The sequence below is a fragment of the Salvelinus alpinus genome, chromosome 4, assembly GCF_045679555.1.
Source record: "Salvelinus alpinus chromosome 4, SLU_Salpinus.1, whole genome shotgun sequence".
NCBI lineage: Eukaryota > Metazoa > Chordata > Actinopteri > Salmoniformes > Salmonidae > Salvelinus > Salvelinus alpinus.
Window position 1 is genome coordinate 27917718 of NC_092089.1, and position 21823 is coordinate 27939540.

Below are 21823 nucleotides of genomic sequence, written 5' to 3' on the forward strand. Positions count from 1 at the left end.
GTTGTCACTGTCATGACGTTGCCTGCGTGGGTATAGCAAACCCCATCCCCCTCTCCCTGCCTCCCCCTTTGCTCCTTCAACCCATGCTGTGATCACAGAGAGACGTTGTAAATTCCTGAGGATCTCCTCATGGCTAAACAGTATTAAGAGAGAGGGTAAACTTTCAGGACAAAGGAATTCTCTTCCACCTCACAGAACTTGAGGTACGAACATATTTCATATCCCTGCACAAGTAGGAAAGATCGGTGGACAGTCCAGCTATTAACATGTCCATTGGTCACCACGTGGGAAACTCACGTGAGACTGTGGGACCACATTACCATACCGCTGTTTATATAATAACCTCAGATATGAGGTTAACATCTGTTTGTTGTATAAAATGAATGAGTGAGTATGATACTGTTTGTATAATTGTGTAATATGATTTTGAACTGTTTAATTAAGGAAAATACAACTCCCGGTTGTATTTGAACTAAATCCAAGGACCGCCCCTGAGCCAGTTGGGTCAGAGACCATGGGACCACCCCTCTCTGCTATCTGAATAAAAGCCAACTCTTAAGAAATTACCCCAGACCATGTTTCTCTCAATCACGAGAGGACAAAGGTTGAGACCATGTTATCCTCCAAGGAGGAGAACGAAGGTTGAGTAGAATTACTTTCTATACCACGTGGTTAAAACTCTTATACGAATCATAACAAGTCTTTGATATTGACTTCTAGTCTGCAGCTAGGAATTCGGTATCATTGAAAGCGAAGAAAGACAACCACCGAAACATCCATTCTATTACGAATGACACTCTGATCAATCCACAACCAAAACGAACTTCTCTCCAACGACCAAGGACACACACACTGGACGTAACTATATATATATTGATTGCAATTGTTCCCGAATGAGTGAGCGTTCATGTGTAAGGATTAGCATGTCAATTGTTATAGTTATGGACTCTGTAGTGAATTCTTAGTCGAACGCAACTTTCCCTTTGTCTAACAGCCGCCATGCCGGTTTAGCCCACTAGGGCATATTCCTTCCACCATTTCATGTAACTATTTTAAGTTTGTTTGTTTATGCATTTATGTGAATTAATTAGTTAGTAATAAATAAATGATTTAAGACAATTGATGTATGGATGACTCATAGTGAAGACTGGGTTCGTGCAGATCAGCGATTTACGACGTTTGGAATGAGACTGACGTAAGGTAGAGTAAATCAATCATTAATTAGAAGACCATTGATCAGATATGAAATATCTGAAAGGTTATATTGGGAAATGATAACTTTGTAATCTAATAACTTTCCCTGGTGCCCTCGAATTCATAGTTAATTAGTTACGTTATTACTCAAGTGATCTCGTAATCCCTAATTATAGGAATCTATGATAAAAACTATAAATCTTCAATTTAACGATAGTAAAGACACGACATATATGACGCCCCCTGTGAAGGATCTAAGATAGAATTAGTTTCTGCTGTGTAATTCCAAATATCAATTGTGCAAACAGAAATTGTACAAACAGACTGCTTTCTATAAAAATTGCTTGCGTGTGTGGATTCCTATTTGAAGAGGCTACATTGCGCCTCCGGTCTTTTAGCGTCAGAGCAGTGAGTGGTAAATTCCAGATTTAGTCTGTTAGGCCAAACGGTACTATTTCTGTCGGTCAATATTAACTTCTAGAGCCAATAAGGTTAGAAATTAGAAGATATTCGTTCGGTGACCGAGCCGAAGTATTTGTCTGCCTACCACACTGTGGACTGACTAAAGGCATAGCTATATTTATGTACCGTGTCGCTCCGGTCAACATAACGCTAGCAAAGTAGGCCGAATGGTTTAATGTGAGACGTCACTAGTAAACCTACGAAACCTAAACCTATTTTGTGCTTAAAGCGTGATATTTCTGAACAACATAGGGTAAGCACGAGGTGGGAAATCCACGAGGTGCAAGCTAAAATAATGGGATTTTTTTTTTTCACGTTCTGTGCTGTTTATATTCCTCAGCCTCGCGCGACGGAAGTCCCGCCCTTTGTACTTCCGTTTGATTTCAGCATTTCGCATCCTGGTGGTAAAGAACCGCAAGTACATCCCTTAAAAGAAGTGGCGAATATCCAAACGTGGATCACGTTTAAATAATCCAGCAATCTCAATTGTTTGGGTCTCATTCAATTTATTTATTTAAATTGTCGGACATACCTTTCTAGGTTCTTCCAATTAAATGAGACATCTTAAACTTCTCATATTAACCTAGATTAAGCACTTCTCAGGTTAATTAAAGTTTAATTCACAAATTGCCTATACAGGTTCGATTTATCATTAAATTGATCAATCAGTAAAATGTGGGTTTTTTCAAAAGCCAGTCAGTAATCCACTACTGACAGAAGCCCCGCCCCAGCAGAAATCCCATGTGGTTTCGGCCTTAGGGGGAAGTGTACCACAGTGTTGAATGTTCCAAACATTTGGTCTACTGTTACACTTATGATATCCAATCAACAGAGATTGTATGGATTATCGTCTCATTCAATTTAATAAGTTAAATTGTTGAACATAATTTAATGTTCTTCCAATCAAATGAGACACTTTTAAACTTATCATATTAACCTAGATGAAGCCACATCTCATGTTAATTAAAGTTTAATACCCAGATAGCCTACACGGGTAGGATTAATCATTGGCATTGATTAATTAATTCAATTTGCTTTTGCAAATTCATTCACGTCCAACTTCCACAGTACTGTCCAGTACTGATAGCTCATTAACGTCTATAAATAGATTAAACCTGTCTTTGCAGCTTCCAATATATTCCAAAACCAAATTTAGGAAAATTAGGAAAAACATTTTTCCTTTCAAAATGTTCTAATAATGTGCAAGCCATCAGAGGGGGTAATCCCCACCCGCCCGCTAATTAGTGAACCTCCACCCGCAAATGTATTGATCTCTGACCTCAGCAGCGATACCAACACTAATTATGCCCTTAGTGGAAAAGCAGACAACAGCGCTTTCCAAAATCAACCATCAGGCGCAGGCCTCGTAAATGTTCTCTCCAGTCTAGCCCTGATGTCTTGCCACCCGAGATTGGCATCTGTCCAATACCGCAGTGCACAGCTGAAGCACGAGCAGGTGATGGTAGACATGGAGGGACAGGTGGAGAGAACCGGGAAACTAATGACAAATGCAGAAAATGGAAAAATTCTGCTAGCTATGGAGCTGCGCTTGAAAACTGAACAATTAAATAAAATTGCAAAAACGTATGACGATGAACAAGCACAAGCTCTTCAACAAAATCGTTTTCTACAGGAACAAAATCAAATGCTACTGGAACAACTCGATTTAGCCAAAACTAAATACGATGATGTCCACGCCAAACTAGATAAATCTGAAGAGTTATCTACAAACAGGAGCGCTCAACTTGATAACATGCATGCAGTTATGTTGAACGTTACTCAAAATAACACGGTTCTACTCAAAACGCTGCAGACCAAAGACGATCAGTTAATGAACATAATGACAAAGTTGGATGACAAATCAGCAGAACTCATTGAAGTCGCTGACCAAATGAATGATGAGAGAACTCAGGTGATGAAGATGGAAATATTGATTTCTAAGCAAGCAGCGGAAATCTCATCACTGAATCTCTCGCTCCGTACTCGAGACCTCTATTTGCAAACCATGACAGATAAGTTTGAGACCGAAAGGAGCAAGTGTGACACTCACGTGTCCAAAATCAGTACTCTAAGCGCTCAAGTGGACTCTGCAATGCAGCAGAATACCACCCTTAGGTACCATCTGGATGAAGTCCAGAATGGTCACGCTCTACAGCACGACTACCAATCCAAGCAACCGGAGCCCTGTACTCACAGGAGTAAAGACGATAGGTTTCAGACCTTGCCTCCCTCATGTGTCCCTCAGTCTTCTCCTCTTGGCCATTCGGCACTGAGTAATATTGCACCTCTTGGCCAACAACAACAAGGCTTGGCTTCTTCTCTTGGCCTTTCGGCCCCAATCTCTCCACAGGATGAAGCCAACCCTCTCCGCCCGCTTGGCGCGGAATACCTTGACAAACTCGTCAAGTATTTCCCCACCTTTGACCCCGTTCCAGGTCAGCCAAACGATACTGAGACGTTCCTAACTGACATAGAGGACGCGTTGGGTGGCTACCCGGACGCTACAGCTTCTGACAGGGTTTACCTGTTGAAGCGAACGTCAAATAGACACGTGACAAGGTTCATTCGTCTACAACAGCAACACGTTCTAAATGACTACGCTAAACTTGCCACAGCTTTGAAAGTAGAATTCAGTGGTTCTGCGACTCGCAAACACAATAGCTCACTGGCTAACACCGTTAAACAAGCTCGGAACGAACACCCACAAGCTTACTATCATAGGCTTCGTTCAGCTTACTTTGGCCTATTCACTGAAACAGGCATGGAAGACCTGTTACCTTTTAAACAAATGTTCCTGTCGAACATGTATCCTACCTTCATTACCTACTTGGGCCCTGCCGCCCACGTTGGCTTGCCTATCTTACAACTCAGAGAGCTTGCAAGCACAGCTTTTGAGGCATCAAAAGTTCACAACGCTAAGAGCCCTGACCACTCGGTTTTTAAGTTTGACCAGGAGCACTCACTCCAGCTAGAGGGTGCATTATCAGGTATTGGAGCGTTGAGAGATGACGCACAACAACAGTTTCTACCACGAAACCATGATTCCAATAACCTCCGCGGTCGAAATAACTGTAAAGTACGTTGCAATCAACATGACTACCGCTACAATCGACCTGTTCGCTACGTTCCTGCACCCAGCCCACAAAAAGTGTCAGAGCACAAGGGTAACAAAGGGTTGAAGGACAATCAAAACGTACACCAATGTTCTCCAGCAGTTCCACTACGGGAAGAACTAAAGCGAGAACAATTTGAGAAAAGGGTAAAAGATAAGTCACAAGGACTAGACGGGGAATTACCGGACACCAGGTCCGCAGGAATTAACACCCATAGCAAGGACGTTAAAGTTCAAATTTCTCCCGCTCTCATTCAAGACCCTATCCAGGGCCCGCTTGATCAAGAAACAAGCCCCCGGGCTTTGTCTATAGACTCTGATACACAGGTTGCGAAGAAAAAGGTCAAACGCTTCGTTAAAGCCAAGCCCACTCAAAATCGTAAAAGTCGATCTGCTTCCACCTTGAACAGAAATGGCACATCACGTCGTTGCGAAAGACCACTCCACTTTGTGGGGAATATGTCCACTAACCACGAATCTAAACGCCCGTACCTGGAAACAGTCCTGGAGGACTGCTTAACTTGTCATGCGCTAATTGATTCGGGTGCGACAATATCACTCATCTCTCAAACATTGTTTGATGATCTCAAAAAGGCTTTGAAGCCAACTAAACGTTGGTTAAAAGTGGAACGATGCGACACTACACTTCGAGGAGTCACTCAGACTACCTCGGCTCTCACATTGAGAGTCATGCTGAAACTACACTTCAAGGACGTATCGCTCGTTCACCCTGTGTATGTCACCAGCCTCGAAACCGTACCCCTGCTACTTGGAGCAGACTTGATGGATCGGTTACTCCCATTGATGGATTGGAAAACCAACCAGGTATGGTCACAGGCCACCCTGCCTTCTCCACTGACCACACTGTCTTCCCCTAACGCTAGCTGCAACGCAGTCAGTCACGAGGGATATCTGTCGATAGCACCCCTTGGGAAAAAGACGTTTAAAAACCTCTTGGTGCAGAGTCCGATCCAAGGAGATATTACAATATCTCGACACATTCCATCAGCCAACCTGATGGACCATTCTTTTCATGACTTCAAGCCAGCTGTCTCTGTTAATAAGCAACTTCCCTCCTCCGTGCAGTCGTGCAATACGGTAGTTGAGATGAACTCCTCTTGCCCTTCAGACATTTCCGCAAGTACTGCGGCCGTCTCAGCAAGAAAAACATCGATGCGCAGAGTATACTCTGCTTCCGATGATACACCTTCCGCTTTGTTGGGGACTGTCACCCCTTACAATGACACTAATGGCGTCAGTCCAGCAACTGACCCGATGATTCCCACTGGTGAAACACTTGGCGATATCACAGACCGATATCCTTGTCTCAGTTCGCAGGTACTGAAGAGATTACCACACGCGGAAGTGGTGGTGACTGACATGCCTCGACAGCCACTGAGCGTTTTGAAGCACAAACACCAGGAGATTTGGTTGAAAGGTTACAGCCATTCTCATAACAACGCGGCCGCTGACAACTCGTACATCGGGTCCGATCTTTTCATTTGCACCTCGGACACCAACACCACCCGCTGGTGGGGGGGTCCCGAGACACAAAGGGGGGGAATAGTAGCCCAGACCCATGATGAGCCTCATCGAGGCCGGTGGGGGGGTCAAGACTATGGACAACACCGTACGAGGCCGCCAGAGCATAAATCAAATCTAGTTGTAAACTCCCCAATGAGAACATTGAGGAGCAGACAGGCCCCCAGACGGGGATTATCTTAGAGCACATCTAAAAATAGTACTGAGGTGTACCACTCTGGTCGTAAAGGAAGTCCAGTGGACTTGTCCACCTCCAAAACAAATGGCAATAATAATCATTCCTTGCCATGCGTAGGTTCAACTACAATACAACTAGTAAAATGCTCCAATCATGTGTTCCGGTAGTATAATATTTAAAAATAAATCGGTAGGATAACTGGTCCCCTTGAGCACCAGTACCAATACCAGCAACAGTCAGTCTAGCTACAATCAGTAAGGAGGTTAGAGACCTAACCAATCAAATTACCCTTGACAATAGCGACATAGGAGTCACTCAGAGTGCAACACAGGGAAGGGAATCTCCAGTGCACTCTTCCAATGGTTAACACACATGCCACTAATAAATAGGATCCTTCATTCAGGAGGAAAATTATTAGAATCACAAACCATGATCACACCACGTACAACGGGTCCAATACTTAAAGAGTACTTCCGTCGTGAGGTCAGCTCCTCCGTGGATAACATAGCTATGAAATAGACTTCATACCTATCACCACTACAATAGTGGAAGACACAGTGACTTAGAAAAAACTACTACAGACTCCCTCGACGCCAATTCTGACTGACCTCCAGGCATCGACCTGAAAATTTCCTGACTACGTCAGACTCTTTCTGAACAAGTTGTAATCTGCCAGGATACTTGGTTTTCTTCCCTTGACATGCGCGCTTGTTTAAGCATAAACGCACATGCACAACGGAACATCCAATTAGGATTTATGCTAGGATCACTTAAGGGTCCAAGCAAAATACCAGCCTTAGTAAAGTTGAACATTTACTTCTAGGCCTTTGTCTCTACAGCACTCACCAGTTTCCATCCCAGAAGTCCATAGGTCATCCCTGTAGACTGCCCAAAACTAGTGCCTTACAGCTGTAAAGTTATCATATAGTTATCAACTTAGGATAGTGCCTAAGCAACACACCAAGTAGGAAAACCCTAGATATGGCATTAGAGACAATGCCATGATAGTCATTTTGCCAGAACATTGGACGTATATAGAATACAGTCCAATTAGATGATTTTTGTGTGAGAACTATATTTTGTATTTTTTTTTAGTTTATGCTTTCATTCCTTTTCGGTTCAGTTCCTTTGACATTTAGGAAGTGATAGAGCCATAAACAACTTCCCCATACAACATTCACTTAGTGCCACAACGCCGCTCATTGGGGAATGAATGTAATTATATATATATTTCATGAGTGTGTGTGCGTTGTTAACATCTGCCTAAGTTACTGCTCAGATCCCCCAGTCTGGACGACAACCAGACGACGGGTCCGGAACGGCGACCCCAAATCCGGACACCCACGGCCCATCCTTGTGGCGGCATGCCCGCTGTCAGAGAGCCTACCAAGGTAAACCACCAAGGGGGGGACCACAACGGTGATCACCAACCAGGACATCCCCTGGCCCTCCCTGGGGTACTTTGCAGCTTCCAGGGAACCTACCAAGGTACATCACTAGAAGGGACCGCAACGGCGATCACCAACCGGACATCAACTGCCATCCTTGTGATGGACTGCTCCGCTTTCAGAGAATCCTACCAAGTTCAACCACCAGAGGGGACTGCAACGATGATCTACAAGCTGGACACCACGTGTTCATGATTTTATGTTGATTTGTAACTTGCAGGACAAACAAGATCCAAACCACCAGGGGGGGTATGTCATGACGTTGCCTGCGTGGGTATAGCAAACCCCATCCCCCTCTCCCTGCCTCCCCCTTTGCTCCTTCAACCCATGCTGTGATCACAGAGAGACGTTGTAAATTCCTGAGGATCTCCTCATGGCTAAACAGTATTAAGAGAGAGGGTAAACTTTCAGGACAAAGGAATTCTCTTCCACCTCACAGAACTTGAGGTACGAACATATTTCATATCCCTGCACAAGTAGGAAAGATCGGTGGACAGTCCAGCTATTAACATGTCCATTGGTCACCACGTGGGAAACTCACGTGAGACTGTGGGACCACATTACCATACCGCTGTTTATATAATAACCTCAGATATGAGGTTAACATCTGTTTGTTGTATAAAATGAATGAGTGAGTATGATACTGTTTGTATAATTGTGTAATATGATTTTGAACTGTTTAATTAAGGAAAATACAACTCCCGGTTGTATTTGAACTAAATCCAAGGACCGCCCCTGAGCCAGTTGGGTCAGAGACCATGGGACCACCCCTCTCTGCTATCTGAATAAAAGCCAACTCTTAAGAAATTACCCCAGACCATGTTTCTCTCAATCACGAGAGGACAAAGGTTGAGACCATGTTATCCTCCAAGGAGGAGAACGAAGGTTGAGTAGAATTACTTTCTATACCACGTGGTTAAAACTCTTATACGAATCATAACAAGTCTTTGATATTGACTTCTAGTCTGCAGCTAGGAATTCGGTATCATTGAAAGCGAAGAAAGACAACCACCGAAACATCCATTCTATTACGAATGACACTCTGATCAATCCACAACCAAAACGAACTTCTCTCCAACGACCAAGGACACACACACTGGACGTAACTATATATATATTGATTGCAATTGTTCCCGAATGAGTGAGCGTTCATGTGTAAGGATTAGCATGTCAATTGTTATAGTTATGGACTCTGTAGTGAATTCTTAGTCGAACGCAACTTTCCCTTTGTCTAACAGCCGCCATGCCGGTTTAGCCCACTAGGGCATATTCCTTCCACCATTTCATGTAACTATTTTAAGTTTGTTTGTTTATGCATTTCTGTGAATTAATTAGTTAGTAATAAATAAATGATTTAAGACAATTGATGTATGGATGACTCATAGTGAAGACTGGGTTCGTGCAGATCAGCGATTTACGACGTTTGGAATGAGACTGACGTAAGGTAGAGTAAATCAATCATTAATTAGAAGACCATTGATCAGATATGAAATATCTGAAAGGTTATATTGGGAAATGATAACTTTGTAATCTAATAACTTTCCCTGGTGCCCTCGAATTCATAGTTAATTAGTTACGTTATTACTCAAGTGATCTCGTAATCCCTAATTATAGGAATCTATGATAAAAACTATAAATCTTCAATTTAACGATAGTAAAGACACGACATCACATTTAGAACTTTCTGCTGTATAGAGCAAGAGAAATGGAAACTCCCAAACTGTGCATTACAGTGTAAAGTTTCAGATGAATGTCACAGAGGGTGGTGGAGTCATAATCAAGGCCCCAGTGAGAATTGAACTCACGACCCCTGGTTTACAAGACCAGTGCTCTAACCACTGAGCTATGGAGCCATTCTTAGGAATCCTTCTTTAATAGTCTCCTCTCCTCCTTTCCTTGTCTCCTCTCCTTCATGACCATCTATTTGTTATTTTTAGGGGTAGATCAACTTTAATATTGCAGATTGATTGTGGGTTCTTTCAATGTAATTGTCTGCATCCTTTCCAATCCCCCATATATATTTTTTTTTACAAACATTTTATTATGTTCCCATAACCCTACCACCCCTCCCCTAATTGGAGAAAATTAATGGACAACAATACTTAGGCTTCTACTTCTAGCTTTATACATTCTATAAACATATTACGAACACAGTATATTTTATATTACTCATATATATTTTTACATTTTTACTCCCACCCTTCAGCTACCCTCAACCACTTCCACCAATCTCTGAAAACCATCCCGTTTACTTTCTGTTAGCTGCACGTGTGACATAACTCCACAAGTGGTCTTTGTGATATCATTCAACAATTATTATACAATTTGTAAAAAATAAAAAATCCCCAAATAATGTCATTTGTTAAATAATTAGCATATTTGACTTTAGCCATAATACTTTTTTTAATCATGATGGGCGGCCCAGGACAGAATCGGCAAACGTGGAATCGTATCCTCAGTTTGTTTGGCAATGTCTCTTACAGTAGTTGTAATGCAGAGAATTATTTTTGTAGGGTGATACTGTCAGTTTGTTGTCACATTTAGAACTTTCTGCTGTATAGAGCAAGAGAAATGGAAACTCCCACCCTGTGCATTACAGTGTAAAGTTTCAGTGTACATTTTAGAAATTAGTAAAAATAAAGAAAAACCCTTGAATGAGTATGTGTGTACAAACTTTGACTGGTACTGTATTACTAATGTTTTTAATGTAGTTAATGCCATTGTGTGAAGAAAAAAGCAATTTTGCACACTGTGGACACTAGTGTTGAGTGATTAAGCGAAATGTCTGTTATTTTTCGGTTTTTAAAAACGAATTGATGTCAAGTAGATGAAATTATTTTAATTCCATTTCGTTCAGTTTTTTTTCTGAGCTCAATGCACACGTTGTGCAGTTTCCTTAGAGCTAAGTTAAATCAATCCAGATCAGCATAGGCAGTAGCTCTATAAGAGGTGAGATGATGACTTGGAATGAGATAATAGTCATCAAATAAAACAAATGTAATATACACAACAACTGTCAAGTTTTGACCTCTTTCTTGTGCAATTCCCCACTTGAAAAGGACAGTCCCTCCACATGAAGATTTTAACTGGATTTCACTCAATAAACAGCCATGGAATCAGTTGTTTGTCTTTTATTTACCATTCTTTGGTTGGCAGTAAACAGGTGAAAAACCTCAAAAAAGAGATGACAAATACAAGTTATTATTTGAGTTGACAGCCTAATTAAATACACAAAATTATCCACATTCACCTCAGATAAACACATTTCTGCCATTATAAAATACAAGGTTTCCACTTTTAAGCAAATGTTTCCCAAAATAGAAACCCACCATTTTTAATTAAATGAGCAGAATCAGCATATTTTTATCTAAATTTGCATTTTTGCCAAATACATTCAAACTATTTTTAGTAGTAAAAAATTACATTTATTTTCTAATCAGTAGTTTTAAACAGACAAATCTTTCATTTTTTAGCCAAAGATTTTTTAGACTATACATTTGTTACTGAATTAAGAACTTGGTTTACTAAGATTTGTACAAAGTTTAAATTACTTTTAACCATTTCAAACAAGTTCTTTGTCAACAATGAATTTGGCTCTTCTTACTTTTCCTTTATACCCCACAAACAACATTTGAAGTTATAAATACCACTGCAAAAGTCCTATCAAAGTTAAGAGTTAAGAGTCTGTGTTTTCCAGAGTATCATTAGCAGTGCACTGCTTAAGTCAGTATAGTCAAGCATGGCCAATATGGCGCTTACCGGCTGTCTTTCACAGTTTTGTGGAGGGCTTGGACTTGCACAGTCACCTTGATCACAAAGATGAAGTTTCCTTGGTCTTGTGGTGTTATAAATGCTCCTTTCACTGCGGTCTAAAGATAACAGCAGAGCCAGGTGCTGGCACGCCCTGATTGCCTGGAAGATTTGTTCCACCTGGTTCACCACTGATTGAAGGAGGAGGAGTTTCACCACTGAGGAGCTCCCAGGCAGTTTGTCAGCACAACAACTGAAATATTTTATTAAAGTAATGTCAATAAATGATGGCCAATAAGCATTAATGGGCAGTCACTACCATCATGGGACTTGTATTAATTGTTTTATTCTGTGTTATTACAACATTCAACCCATATAATGCATAGTGCATTTCATGTTTAAAATAATAATCGAAATCGTAATCGAAAAACGTGATGTATTAATAATCGAACTGAAACCGAACCGACCTCAAAAAGCAGCAATTGCTCAGTGCTAGTGGACAGTATAGTTGTTAGTAGCAAGTAGGAATTACATCTCTGGTTAAATGGCGTTTTTCATCAGTATTGTTTCAGATCAAAAATGTTTAGGCGAGTTATTATGGTTAAATAAAAACAAATACAGACTATCATCATAAAGCAGTCAACTCTTCAACATGTGTTAACTTGCGGTGGTCAGACAACCACTTCAGTAAGTCGCCTGAAGATGGCGGTCAAACCCCACACATGATTCTGCTAGGCGCCTGTTGGGGGAGCGTCTGGTGTCGGAATAGTTAACGTGGGGCCGCCCTGGCTTTAGTGACTTTCTTTTTTAAGAAAAAAAAGATCCGACGGAGCAGCAGGAGGAGTGGGATGAAGAACTGAACGGGACATACTGAAGGGGAAAATAGAGGGAACGCTAATGCTACAAAATATGGAGTCTTGCAATATATTGATGTAGCCAGACAATATTTTATATTTATTTGAACAATTTTTTTGTGTGACATCTGCAATGATGAGGGTCGGGGTTTTGAGCAGGACCGCAGCGATAGTTCTCTGTCTTTTGGGATGCAATGTGTGGAAAGCGGTAACCAAAACCCTGCAAGATGACAACGCTCTAAAAGGTAGGTAGCTGATACAAATGGTTCACTTTATTCAAAGTACTTGTGAGATGTTATGCCCAATATGTTCGTCTTGCTAGCTAGCTACTTGTATAGATAGCGATAACTTGGCGTTGGTGGCTTATTATGTGCTAACTTTAGATAGTTATCTAGCAACGTTAGTTAGCTTTTCAATTGGCTAGTTATATAACGTTAATTTGGCAGGCTTTTTCAGCCATGAAACTGTATACATCCGTTATCTCTCTGTGGTTGTTCATGTTTCATTTAGCCAAGGTATTATATAATTTGAATGGTTTGAAGTGCTTTTGTGTCTCACAACGTGTCCTCAACTGAAACAAAAACACCGCACCATCTTACCTAGCTAGATAGCTAGACCTAGCTGATATTGCATGTTGTTGGCAAGAGGCTAGCTAACGTTAGCTAGTTAGCTACTGTAACGTTAGCTAACGTTAGTTGATGCAAAGTTCTTCTGCAGCCTCTCAATTGTAATGGATAATTTTGGTGCAAGCCTTAGCTAAAACATGTTTTACTTGTCTTTATTCAGATGAGGTGGAAATGTAATTTGAGCATGTTTTTTTGATGCAATGTATCATTGTGTAATGGATTGTATTCAGACTAGCAGTATTCCACGAGAGAGATAACGTTCATGCATTTTGTGTATGGATTTGACCACGTATGCAGTAGATTCCTCCAGACATGATTATAAGCTAGATGCTGCAGATGTGAGTGGGAGGAGGAATCTCTCACACACCACCATCTCTCATAAATGAGTGAAAGGCAGTATATGACAGGTGGCTTTTGCTTCACTGCCTCTTCCTTCACAGCCTCCTGCTGAGATGGAGCTGAATTGGGGGCAGTGCTGGAAATGGTTTAGGCTGGGCCCAGCGAACCTATTTGTATCATTCTGTGGTTTTATTCATTGTTACAGACATGAGTGAAATGGCAATACACACACACTGTAAAGCGTAGTTAGAATCGCTGCAGATGTATTTCGTTCAGCCACTCCAAAGCTTCGCTTCTTTTAAAGAGAAGAGTGCTTCCAAGACTAGCTGCCAGCACCCCTCTGTTTCTCTCTCTCTGTTTCTCTCTCTCTCTGTTTCTCTCTCTCTGTTTCTCTCTCTCTCTGTTTCTCTCTCTCTCTGTTTCTCTCTCTCTCTGTTTCTCTCTCTCTCTCTCTGTTTCTCTCTCTCTCTCTGTTTCTCTCTCTCTCTCTGTTTCTCTCTCTCTCTCTCTGTTTCTCTCTCTCTCTCTCTGTTTCTCTCTCTCTGTTTCTCTGTCTAACCTTCAGACCCTCCCTGGGGCTCTTGTTGATACTGAGGGCTTCTCCTCTTCTCTCCTCTCCTCACGCATAGCTAACTATATATATGGAGGCAGACAGATGACACATAGCTATCCATATATATATGGAGGCAGACAGACGACACATAGTTAGCAACATGGATGCAGACAGACACATAATTATAGATCCAACTCTCATTTCTGCAACCCATAATACACTACAGCTGGGAACAGACTCACTGCAGCCAGGGCTAGAGGACAGGGTGCCAGGAAGACCAAATCATGTTGAAGAGTGTGTTTGTTTGTGTGTGTGCCTATGCATATGACACACTGCAATGCAGCACACACTGCTTGTGCACAGAGACTACTATAACAGTGCTTTATACACACATGCACTAGCACAACACCCGTATTGGTTGAGGGATTGCCACAACAGTTTTCCACCAGATCTATCATTTTGTAATACATGTATGTGTTTCTGTCAGAACGAAATCAATGACCTAATTATTGGATTAAGAGGGACTGAATAAGATCTGTGATTTTTGTTGAAGAAAGCACTCGGCGAAACACTGAATAAAGTACAGTGTCTGTTCTATACCTTCAAATTACATTTGAAAAAAGAGAGATATTATAGCCTAGCTATCATCGTAACAGTAGCTATATTATTAGCAAATTCTGTACATATTTCATTGTTTTTAAATTATTTTTAATTTTAAAAGGGGTGGATCAGCTTAATATTGCGGATAGATTGTTGCTTCCATCAATGTAATTGTCTGCATCATTCCCAATCCCCCATATATTTTGGGGGGTAAATATACATACACATATACACATACTAGAGGTCGACTGATTATGATTTTTCAACGCCGATACTGATTATTGGAGGACCCAAAAAAGTCGATACCGATTAATCGGACGATTTTTTATTTATTTATTTGTAATAATGACAATTACAACAATACTGAATGAACACTTATTTTAACTTAATATAATACATCAATAAAATCAATTTAGCCTCAAATAAATAATGAAACATGTTCAATTTGGTTTAAATAATGCAAAAACAAAGTGTTGGAGAAGAAAGTAAAAGTTAACGTTTAAGTTACTTGCTCAGAACATGAGAACATATGAAAGCTGGTGGTTCCTTTTAACATGAGTCTTCAATATTCCCAGGTAAGAAGTTTTAGGTTGTAGTTGTTACAGGAATATTTCTCTCTATACGATTTGTATTTCATATACCTTTGACTATTGGATGTTCTTATTAGAGGTCGACCGATTATGATTTTTCAATACCGATACCGATTATTGGAGGACAAAAAAAGCCGATACCGATTAAATGGCCGATTTTTATTTAAATTTTTTTAAATATTTTTTTTATATATATATCATACACACACATTTTTGCAATAATGATTGCAATAATTGCAACAATACTGAATGAACAATGAACACTTTTATTTTAACTTAATATAATACAAAAATACACACACACGCACACAGATCTGAAGTGACAGAAATCATCACCCATTTGGCGAAGTTGGCTGTGATTCGATGAGAAATGAACAGGCACCGCATCGATTATATGCAACGCATGACAAGCTAGATAAACTAGTAATATCATCAACCATGTGTAGTTAACTAGTGATTATGTTAAGATTGATTGTTTTTTATAAGATAAGTTTAATGCTAGCTAGCAACTTACCTTGGCTTCTTGCTGCTCTCGCGTAACAGGTAGTCAGCCTGCCACGCAGGCTCCTCGTGGAGTGCAATGTAAGGCAGGTGGTTAGAGCGTTGGACTAGTAACCGGAAGGTTGCAAGATCGATCTGTCGTTCTGCCCCTGAACGAGGCAGTTAACCCACCGTTCCTAGGCCGTCATTGAAAATAAGAATGTGTTCTTAACTGACTTGCCTAGTTAAATAAAGATGAAAAAATCGGCCACAATCGGTGTCCAAAAATACCGATTACTGATTGTTAAGAAAATTTGAAATCGGAAATCACTCGACCTCTAATACATACTCATACCTATATACATACTTTTTAAAGAATATATCTTTATTATTCCCCGCAAACCCTAACACCCTTCCCCCAATTGGAGTAAACTAATAAACACTTAGGCTTCTACCTTCAGTTTATACATCTTATACACATTTTACAGAAACAATCTATTTTACAATAGTTATATTTTGTTTGTTTTTAGTCCTTCCTCTATTTCTGATGTACATATTTCATTGTTTGTATGTATTTTATTTTACCAAATGTGTATTTTTCAATAGCTAAATGTGTGCAGATCAAGTATTGATATCATGAATTGGATTCCTGCCTGTAACTTGATGAAAATCAGTGTTGTCAACAAACTAGCTAATGCTAGCTAGCAGAGAAGTTGAAGGCGAGGAGATGCCCTGATGACATCGAGCTGCCTGTCCTTGTACATGCTGACATGACCACCACCTCCGACCAGCACCTCTGCTGACCATCTAGCAGAGCTTCTAAATCCTCTCATGCCCGCCGCGGCCCATCTGCTGGAGGCTTGAAGAAGCACTCCGACTTGATCCAGCTGATCTAGCTATTGTTGTAGCCTAAATTTATTTTTACATTACATTTAGCTGTTTATTTTGCTTAACAAGTGCTTTGAGATTCTCTTTGCAATGAAAAGCACTATAAAAGTTTAATCAATTATTATTATTTATGTGTGTGTAAAATATTACTGTCCTCAGATTTTTAGTTCATAGATTTTAATGTGTATTACAAATGGTTTTGTTGGAAAAATATACATATCCATTGTTTAGCTGGATTACAATGTTTCTATCCTGTATATTTAACATATGAATTCAAAACATGATGAATTAGCCTCATGCTGTAGTGTTTGGTTAGAGTTAGGCCTAGTCCCAAATGGCACCCTATTCCCTATATAGTGCACTACTTTTGACCAGAGCCCAGATCTCATATTATTGTATTGATACATATATATATACACTTAAAAATGTATGTATGTGCGTGTTGACGTCACCAATGTATCATTTGTACAATTCTTTATTAAATGTCCAATGCAGCCGTTTTTATCTCTGTCTTACTGTGATTGTTTTCCATTATAATGGTAAACAATTAACAAAAATAGCTTTTTAGCGAAGAGCAATTTCTTAAGCAATAATTGAGCTAGGACTATCTGGGAGTGGTCTGAGTGGGGAAGGAGAAACTGAAAACTAGCTGTTAATAACTTTATTATTGGTCTATCAAGTAATGTACCGCCTGGTGAAGTCATCAGGCAGCCCGAAACTCCATTCCACCAAAACAGGCTGATGTTTCTTTTCAAACAGCTCTTACACTAAAATGGCACTATCATATTTTTCACAATATTATTCCAACTTTTATAGTTTGGAAATGTAATACAAAACACAGGATTTTTTGTTTTTTGTTGACTGCAGTGGGTCTGATTTATAATAAATAAATAAATAAATAATTATATATATATATATACACACACACACACACACACACACACACAGTGGGGCAAAAAAGTATTTAGTCAGCCACCAATTGTGCAAGTTCTCCCACTTAAAAAGATGAGAGAGGCCTGTAATTTTCATCATAGGTACACTTCAACTATGACAGACAAAATGAGGGAAAAAAATCCAGAAAGGTCCTGGAGTGGCCTTGCCAGTCTCCTGATCTCAACCCCATAGAAAATCTTTGGAGGGAGTTGAAAGTCCGTGTTGCCCAGCAACAGCCCCAAAACATCACTGCTCTAGAGGAGATCTGCATGGAGGAATGGGCCAAAATACCAGCAACAGTGTGTGAAAACCTTGTGAAGACTTACAGAAAACGTTTGACCTCTGTCATTGCCAACAACGGGTATATAACAAAGTATTGAGATAAACTTTTGTTATTGACCAAATACTTATTTTCCACCATAATTTGCAAATAAATTCATAAAAAATCCTACAATGTGATTTTCTGGATTTTTTTCTTTCTCATTTTGTCTGTCATAGTTGAAGTGTACCTATGATGAAAATGACAGGCCTCTCTCATCTTTTTAAGTGGGAGAACTTGCACAATTGGTGGCTGACTAAATACTTTTTTGCCCCACTATATATATTTGTCACAGACTGTGTAAAACCTTGCAGTGCTACTTTTTTCTCAGTGAGTGAGGTGGATATATCTCGTTTTAAAACAAAATGTGATCGTTTCATTTTCTAGAGACAAACAATCTAGTGATAAGTTTCAAACAAACATGTGTCATTTAACAAGTCATGATTAGATGGGGGAAAAACACACATCTCTTTCAGAAGTTCTTTAAACAAAAATAAATATCATTTACCAACATTTCCTAAAATTGATAAATAGTGTTTTGGAATGAAACGCTTCAAATATACCTTCAAGTCAGTTTGCATTGTTTGTGTCACTGAAAGTGAAGGTTTCATATAAATCCACACAGTACCTGAGTATGTTTTCTGCAGTTTGTCCACTATGTCTGTGAGTTTCTCCACCCTAACCCAGATTGGGTCGCCATGCCACAGAGAGACAGAACAACACCAGCACCCCTCATTCTGAAACAAGACCTCTTCGAAAAAACAAAGTAGTCTATCATGCTCGATCCCCATGTCTTTATACACACAAAACCAGGAAGCGATGAAGGAAATGGAGAGTGTACGATAAATAGACCTAATAAGAGCAGAAACGGAGAGAGATGGGGAATCCCCAAAATATTAATGAGATGACTCAAAGGATTTATTTTCGTAGAACACAGAACACTGTAGTTTCCTAGTGCGCCAAGGAGGAGTTTGAAAGGTTGTGATGGTATCAAAGAAAGCCCCCCTCTCTCCTCTCCTGCAGAGTTGAGGGGATTATACTCTCTCTACTGTAATCTCTGCCTACTCATTTACTGTACTGGAATATTGATCAGGATATTTTAAAGAGAGAATTTGGTAGGTTATGTTAAAGATGTTGTGGTGGATTATTCCTATCCTATTGCATTTTTGTGTGTTTGCGTTGAGCGGGGGGAGAAATCACCAGCAGGGTTTGGACCGGTACACACACCAGGAGTTAACAGTATCTAGGACCAGATTTGACAGTTTAATAACCACTGACCATGGATACCATAAGCACAACCAGTTGACCTTTGATAGCAGTAGCCCTCCATCAGAGCCGCTAGTAGCCACAGACAGAGGATGCTACTGTCCTCCTGCCATTATTATGGCTCAGTGATGATGTCCAACTCCCTCTACCTCACAGCAGGGTCTGTTCAATAACATCTGCACACACTCACACAAACATAATGATACACACTGGCTCTACCTCTCACACCCATAATGTCTGTCTCACACGCGCCCTGCTGCTCTGGCTGCTGTTGCTTGGGCTAGTTTGTGGTAGATCTCAGCATCAGGTCAGGAAAAACTCCCTTTGATGCCTTTATCCTCCATATGGCACACAGACAGACCGACCGAGAGCCAGTTACTGAGAGAACGACTGGTTTAACAGGGCTGCTGAAACACAACATTTCTCTTCCTACATGCGTGTGTGTGTTTTTGCGATGCACTTTTTTCAGAGGGCTGTAGCCTGTATAAGGATGATGCCACCAGAGATTTATTGGATCAGAATGGGGGGCGGTGTGTGTGTGTGTGTGTGTGTGTGTGTGCGAGTGTGCGCGCACCCAGTCTCCCAGGGGAGCTCTTCAGAGTGAGCACGGCTGGTACCCCTAAAGAAGGATGGAACACTGGGACAGGAAGTGATGCACCATTTAAATACCTCCCTCTCCCAAATCCACTACAGTGAAACTTAAAATGTTTGTTGCAACTAGTTAGGTAAGTGATATATTCGGGCAACCTAGATAGATAATCTGTAGTAGAGGTCGACCGATCATGATTTTTCAACGCCGATACCGATTATTGGAGTACCAAAAAAAAGCCGATACCGATTAATCGGCCGTTTTTTTTTTTTATTTTTTTTTTTTTTTAAATTTAAATTTAAAAAAATTGTATTTGTAATAATGACAATTACAACAATACTGAATGAACACTTATTTTAACTTAATATAATACATCAATAAAATCAATTTAGCCTCAAATAAATAATGAAACGTGTTCAATTTGGTTTAAATCATGCAAAAACAAATTGTTGGAGAAGAAAGTAAAAGTGCAATATGTGCCATGTAAGAAAGCTAACGTTTAAGTTCCTTGCTTAGAACATGAGAACATATGAAAGCTGGTGGTTCCTTTTAACATGAGTCTTCAATATTCCCAGGTAAGACGTTTTAGGTTGTAGTTATTATAGGAATTATAGGACTATTTCTCTCTATACGATTTGTATTTCATATACCTTTTGACTATTGGATGTTCTTATAGGCACTTTAGTATTGCCAGTGTAACAGTATAGCTTCCGTCCCTCTCCTCGCCCCAACCTGGGCTCGAACCAGGAACACATCGACAACAGCCACCCTCGAAGCAGCGTTACCCATGCAGAGCAAGGGGAACAACCACTCCAAGTCTCAGAGCGAGTGACGTTTGAAACGCTATTAGCACGCACCCTGCTAACTAGCTAGCCATTTCACATCGGTTACACCAGCCTAATCTCGGGAGTTGATAGGCTTGAAGTCATAAACGTCTCAATGCTTGAAGCACAGCGAAGAGCTGCTGGCAAAACGCACGAAAGTGCTGTTTGAATGAATGCTTACGAGCCTGCTGCTGCCTACCACCACTCAGTCAGACTGCTCTATCAAATCATAGACTTAATTATAACATAATAACACACAGAAATACGAGCCTTAGGTCATTAATATGGTCGAATCCGGAAACTATCATCTCGAAAACAAGACGTTTATTCTTTCAGTTTCGTATTTTATCTAACGGGTGGCATCCCTAAGTCTAAATATTCCTTTTACATTGCACAACCTTCAATGTTATGTCATAATTACGTAAAATTCTGGCAAATTAGGTGGCCCAAACTGTTGCATATACACTGACTCTGTGTGCAATGAACGCAAGAGAAGTGACACAATTTCACCTGGTTAATATTGCCTGCTAACCTGGATTTCTTTTAGCTAAATATTCAGGTTTAAAAATATATACTTTTGTGTATTGATTTTAAGAAAGGCATTGATGTTTATGGTTAGGTACAGTCGTGCAACGATTGTGCTTTTTTCGCAAATGCGCTTTTGTTAAATCATCCCCCGTTTGGCGAAGTTGACTGTCTTTGTTAGGAAGAAATAGTCTTCACAGTTCGCAACGAGTCATGTTAGCAGGCAATATTAACTAAATATGCAGGTTTAAAAAATATATACTTGTGTATTGATTTTAAGAAAGGCATTGATGTGTATGGTTAGGTACACATTGGAGCAACGACAGTCCTTTTTCGCGAATACACACCGCATCGATTATATGCAACGCAGGACACGCTAGATAAACTAGTAATATCATCAACCATGTGTAGTTAACTAGTGATTATGATTGATTGTTTTTTATACGATAAGTTTAATGCTAGCTAGCAACTTACCTTGGCTTCTTACTGCATTCGCATAACAGGCAGTCTCCTCGTGGAGTGCAATGTAATCAGGTGGTTAGAGCGTTAAATAAAGGATAAATAAAGGTGTAAAATATATATATATTTTTAATTAATCGGTGTCCAAAAATACAGATTTCCGATTGTTATGAAAACTTGAAATCGGCCCTAATTAATCGGCCATTCCGATTAATCGGTCGACCTCTAATCTGTAGTAGTCCGTCTCCTGTAGTCTGTATCTGTCTGACCCTCTGTGTGTCACTGTGTCTGT

The 21823-nt window shown here is 40.2% G+C and overlaps 1 protein-coding gene and 1 non-coding gene across 2 annotated transcripts in view; one reads left to right on the plus strand and one right to left on the minus strand.

Annotated features, from left to right (window-relative positions):
• Window positions 1–9716: 9716 nt before the first annotated feature.
• Window positions 9717–9789, minus strand: trnat-ugu (transfer RNA threonine (anticodon UGU)). The gene has a single exon. It is a non-coding gene; the product is annotated as a tRNA-Thr (tRNA).
• A 2697-nt stretch (window positions 9790–12486) lies between these two features.
• LOC139573193 (protein FAM171A1-like) overlaps window positions 12487–21823 on the plus strand; it is a 61763-nt gene continuing 52426 nt past the window's right edge. The window contains exon 1 of the mRNA XM_071396385.1: window positions 12487–12785. Coding sequence (XP_071252486.1) covers window positions 12674–12785 — 112 coding nt within the window. The 5' untranslated portion in view covers window positions 12487–12673. The remainder of the gene's footprint in view (window positions 12786–21823) is intronic.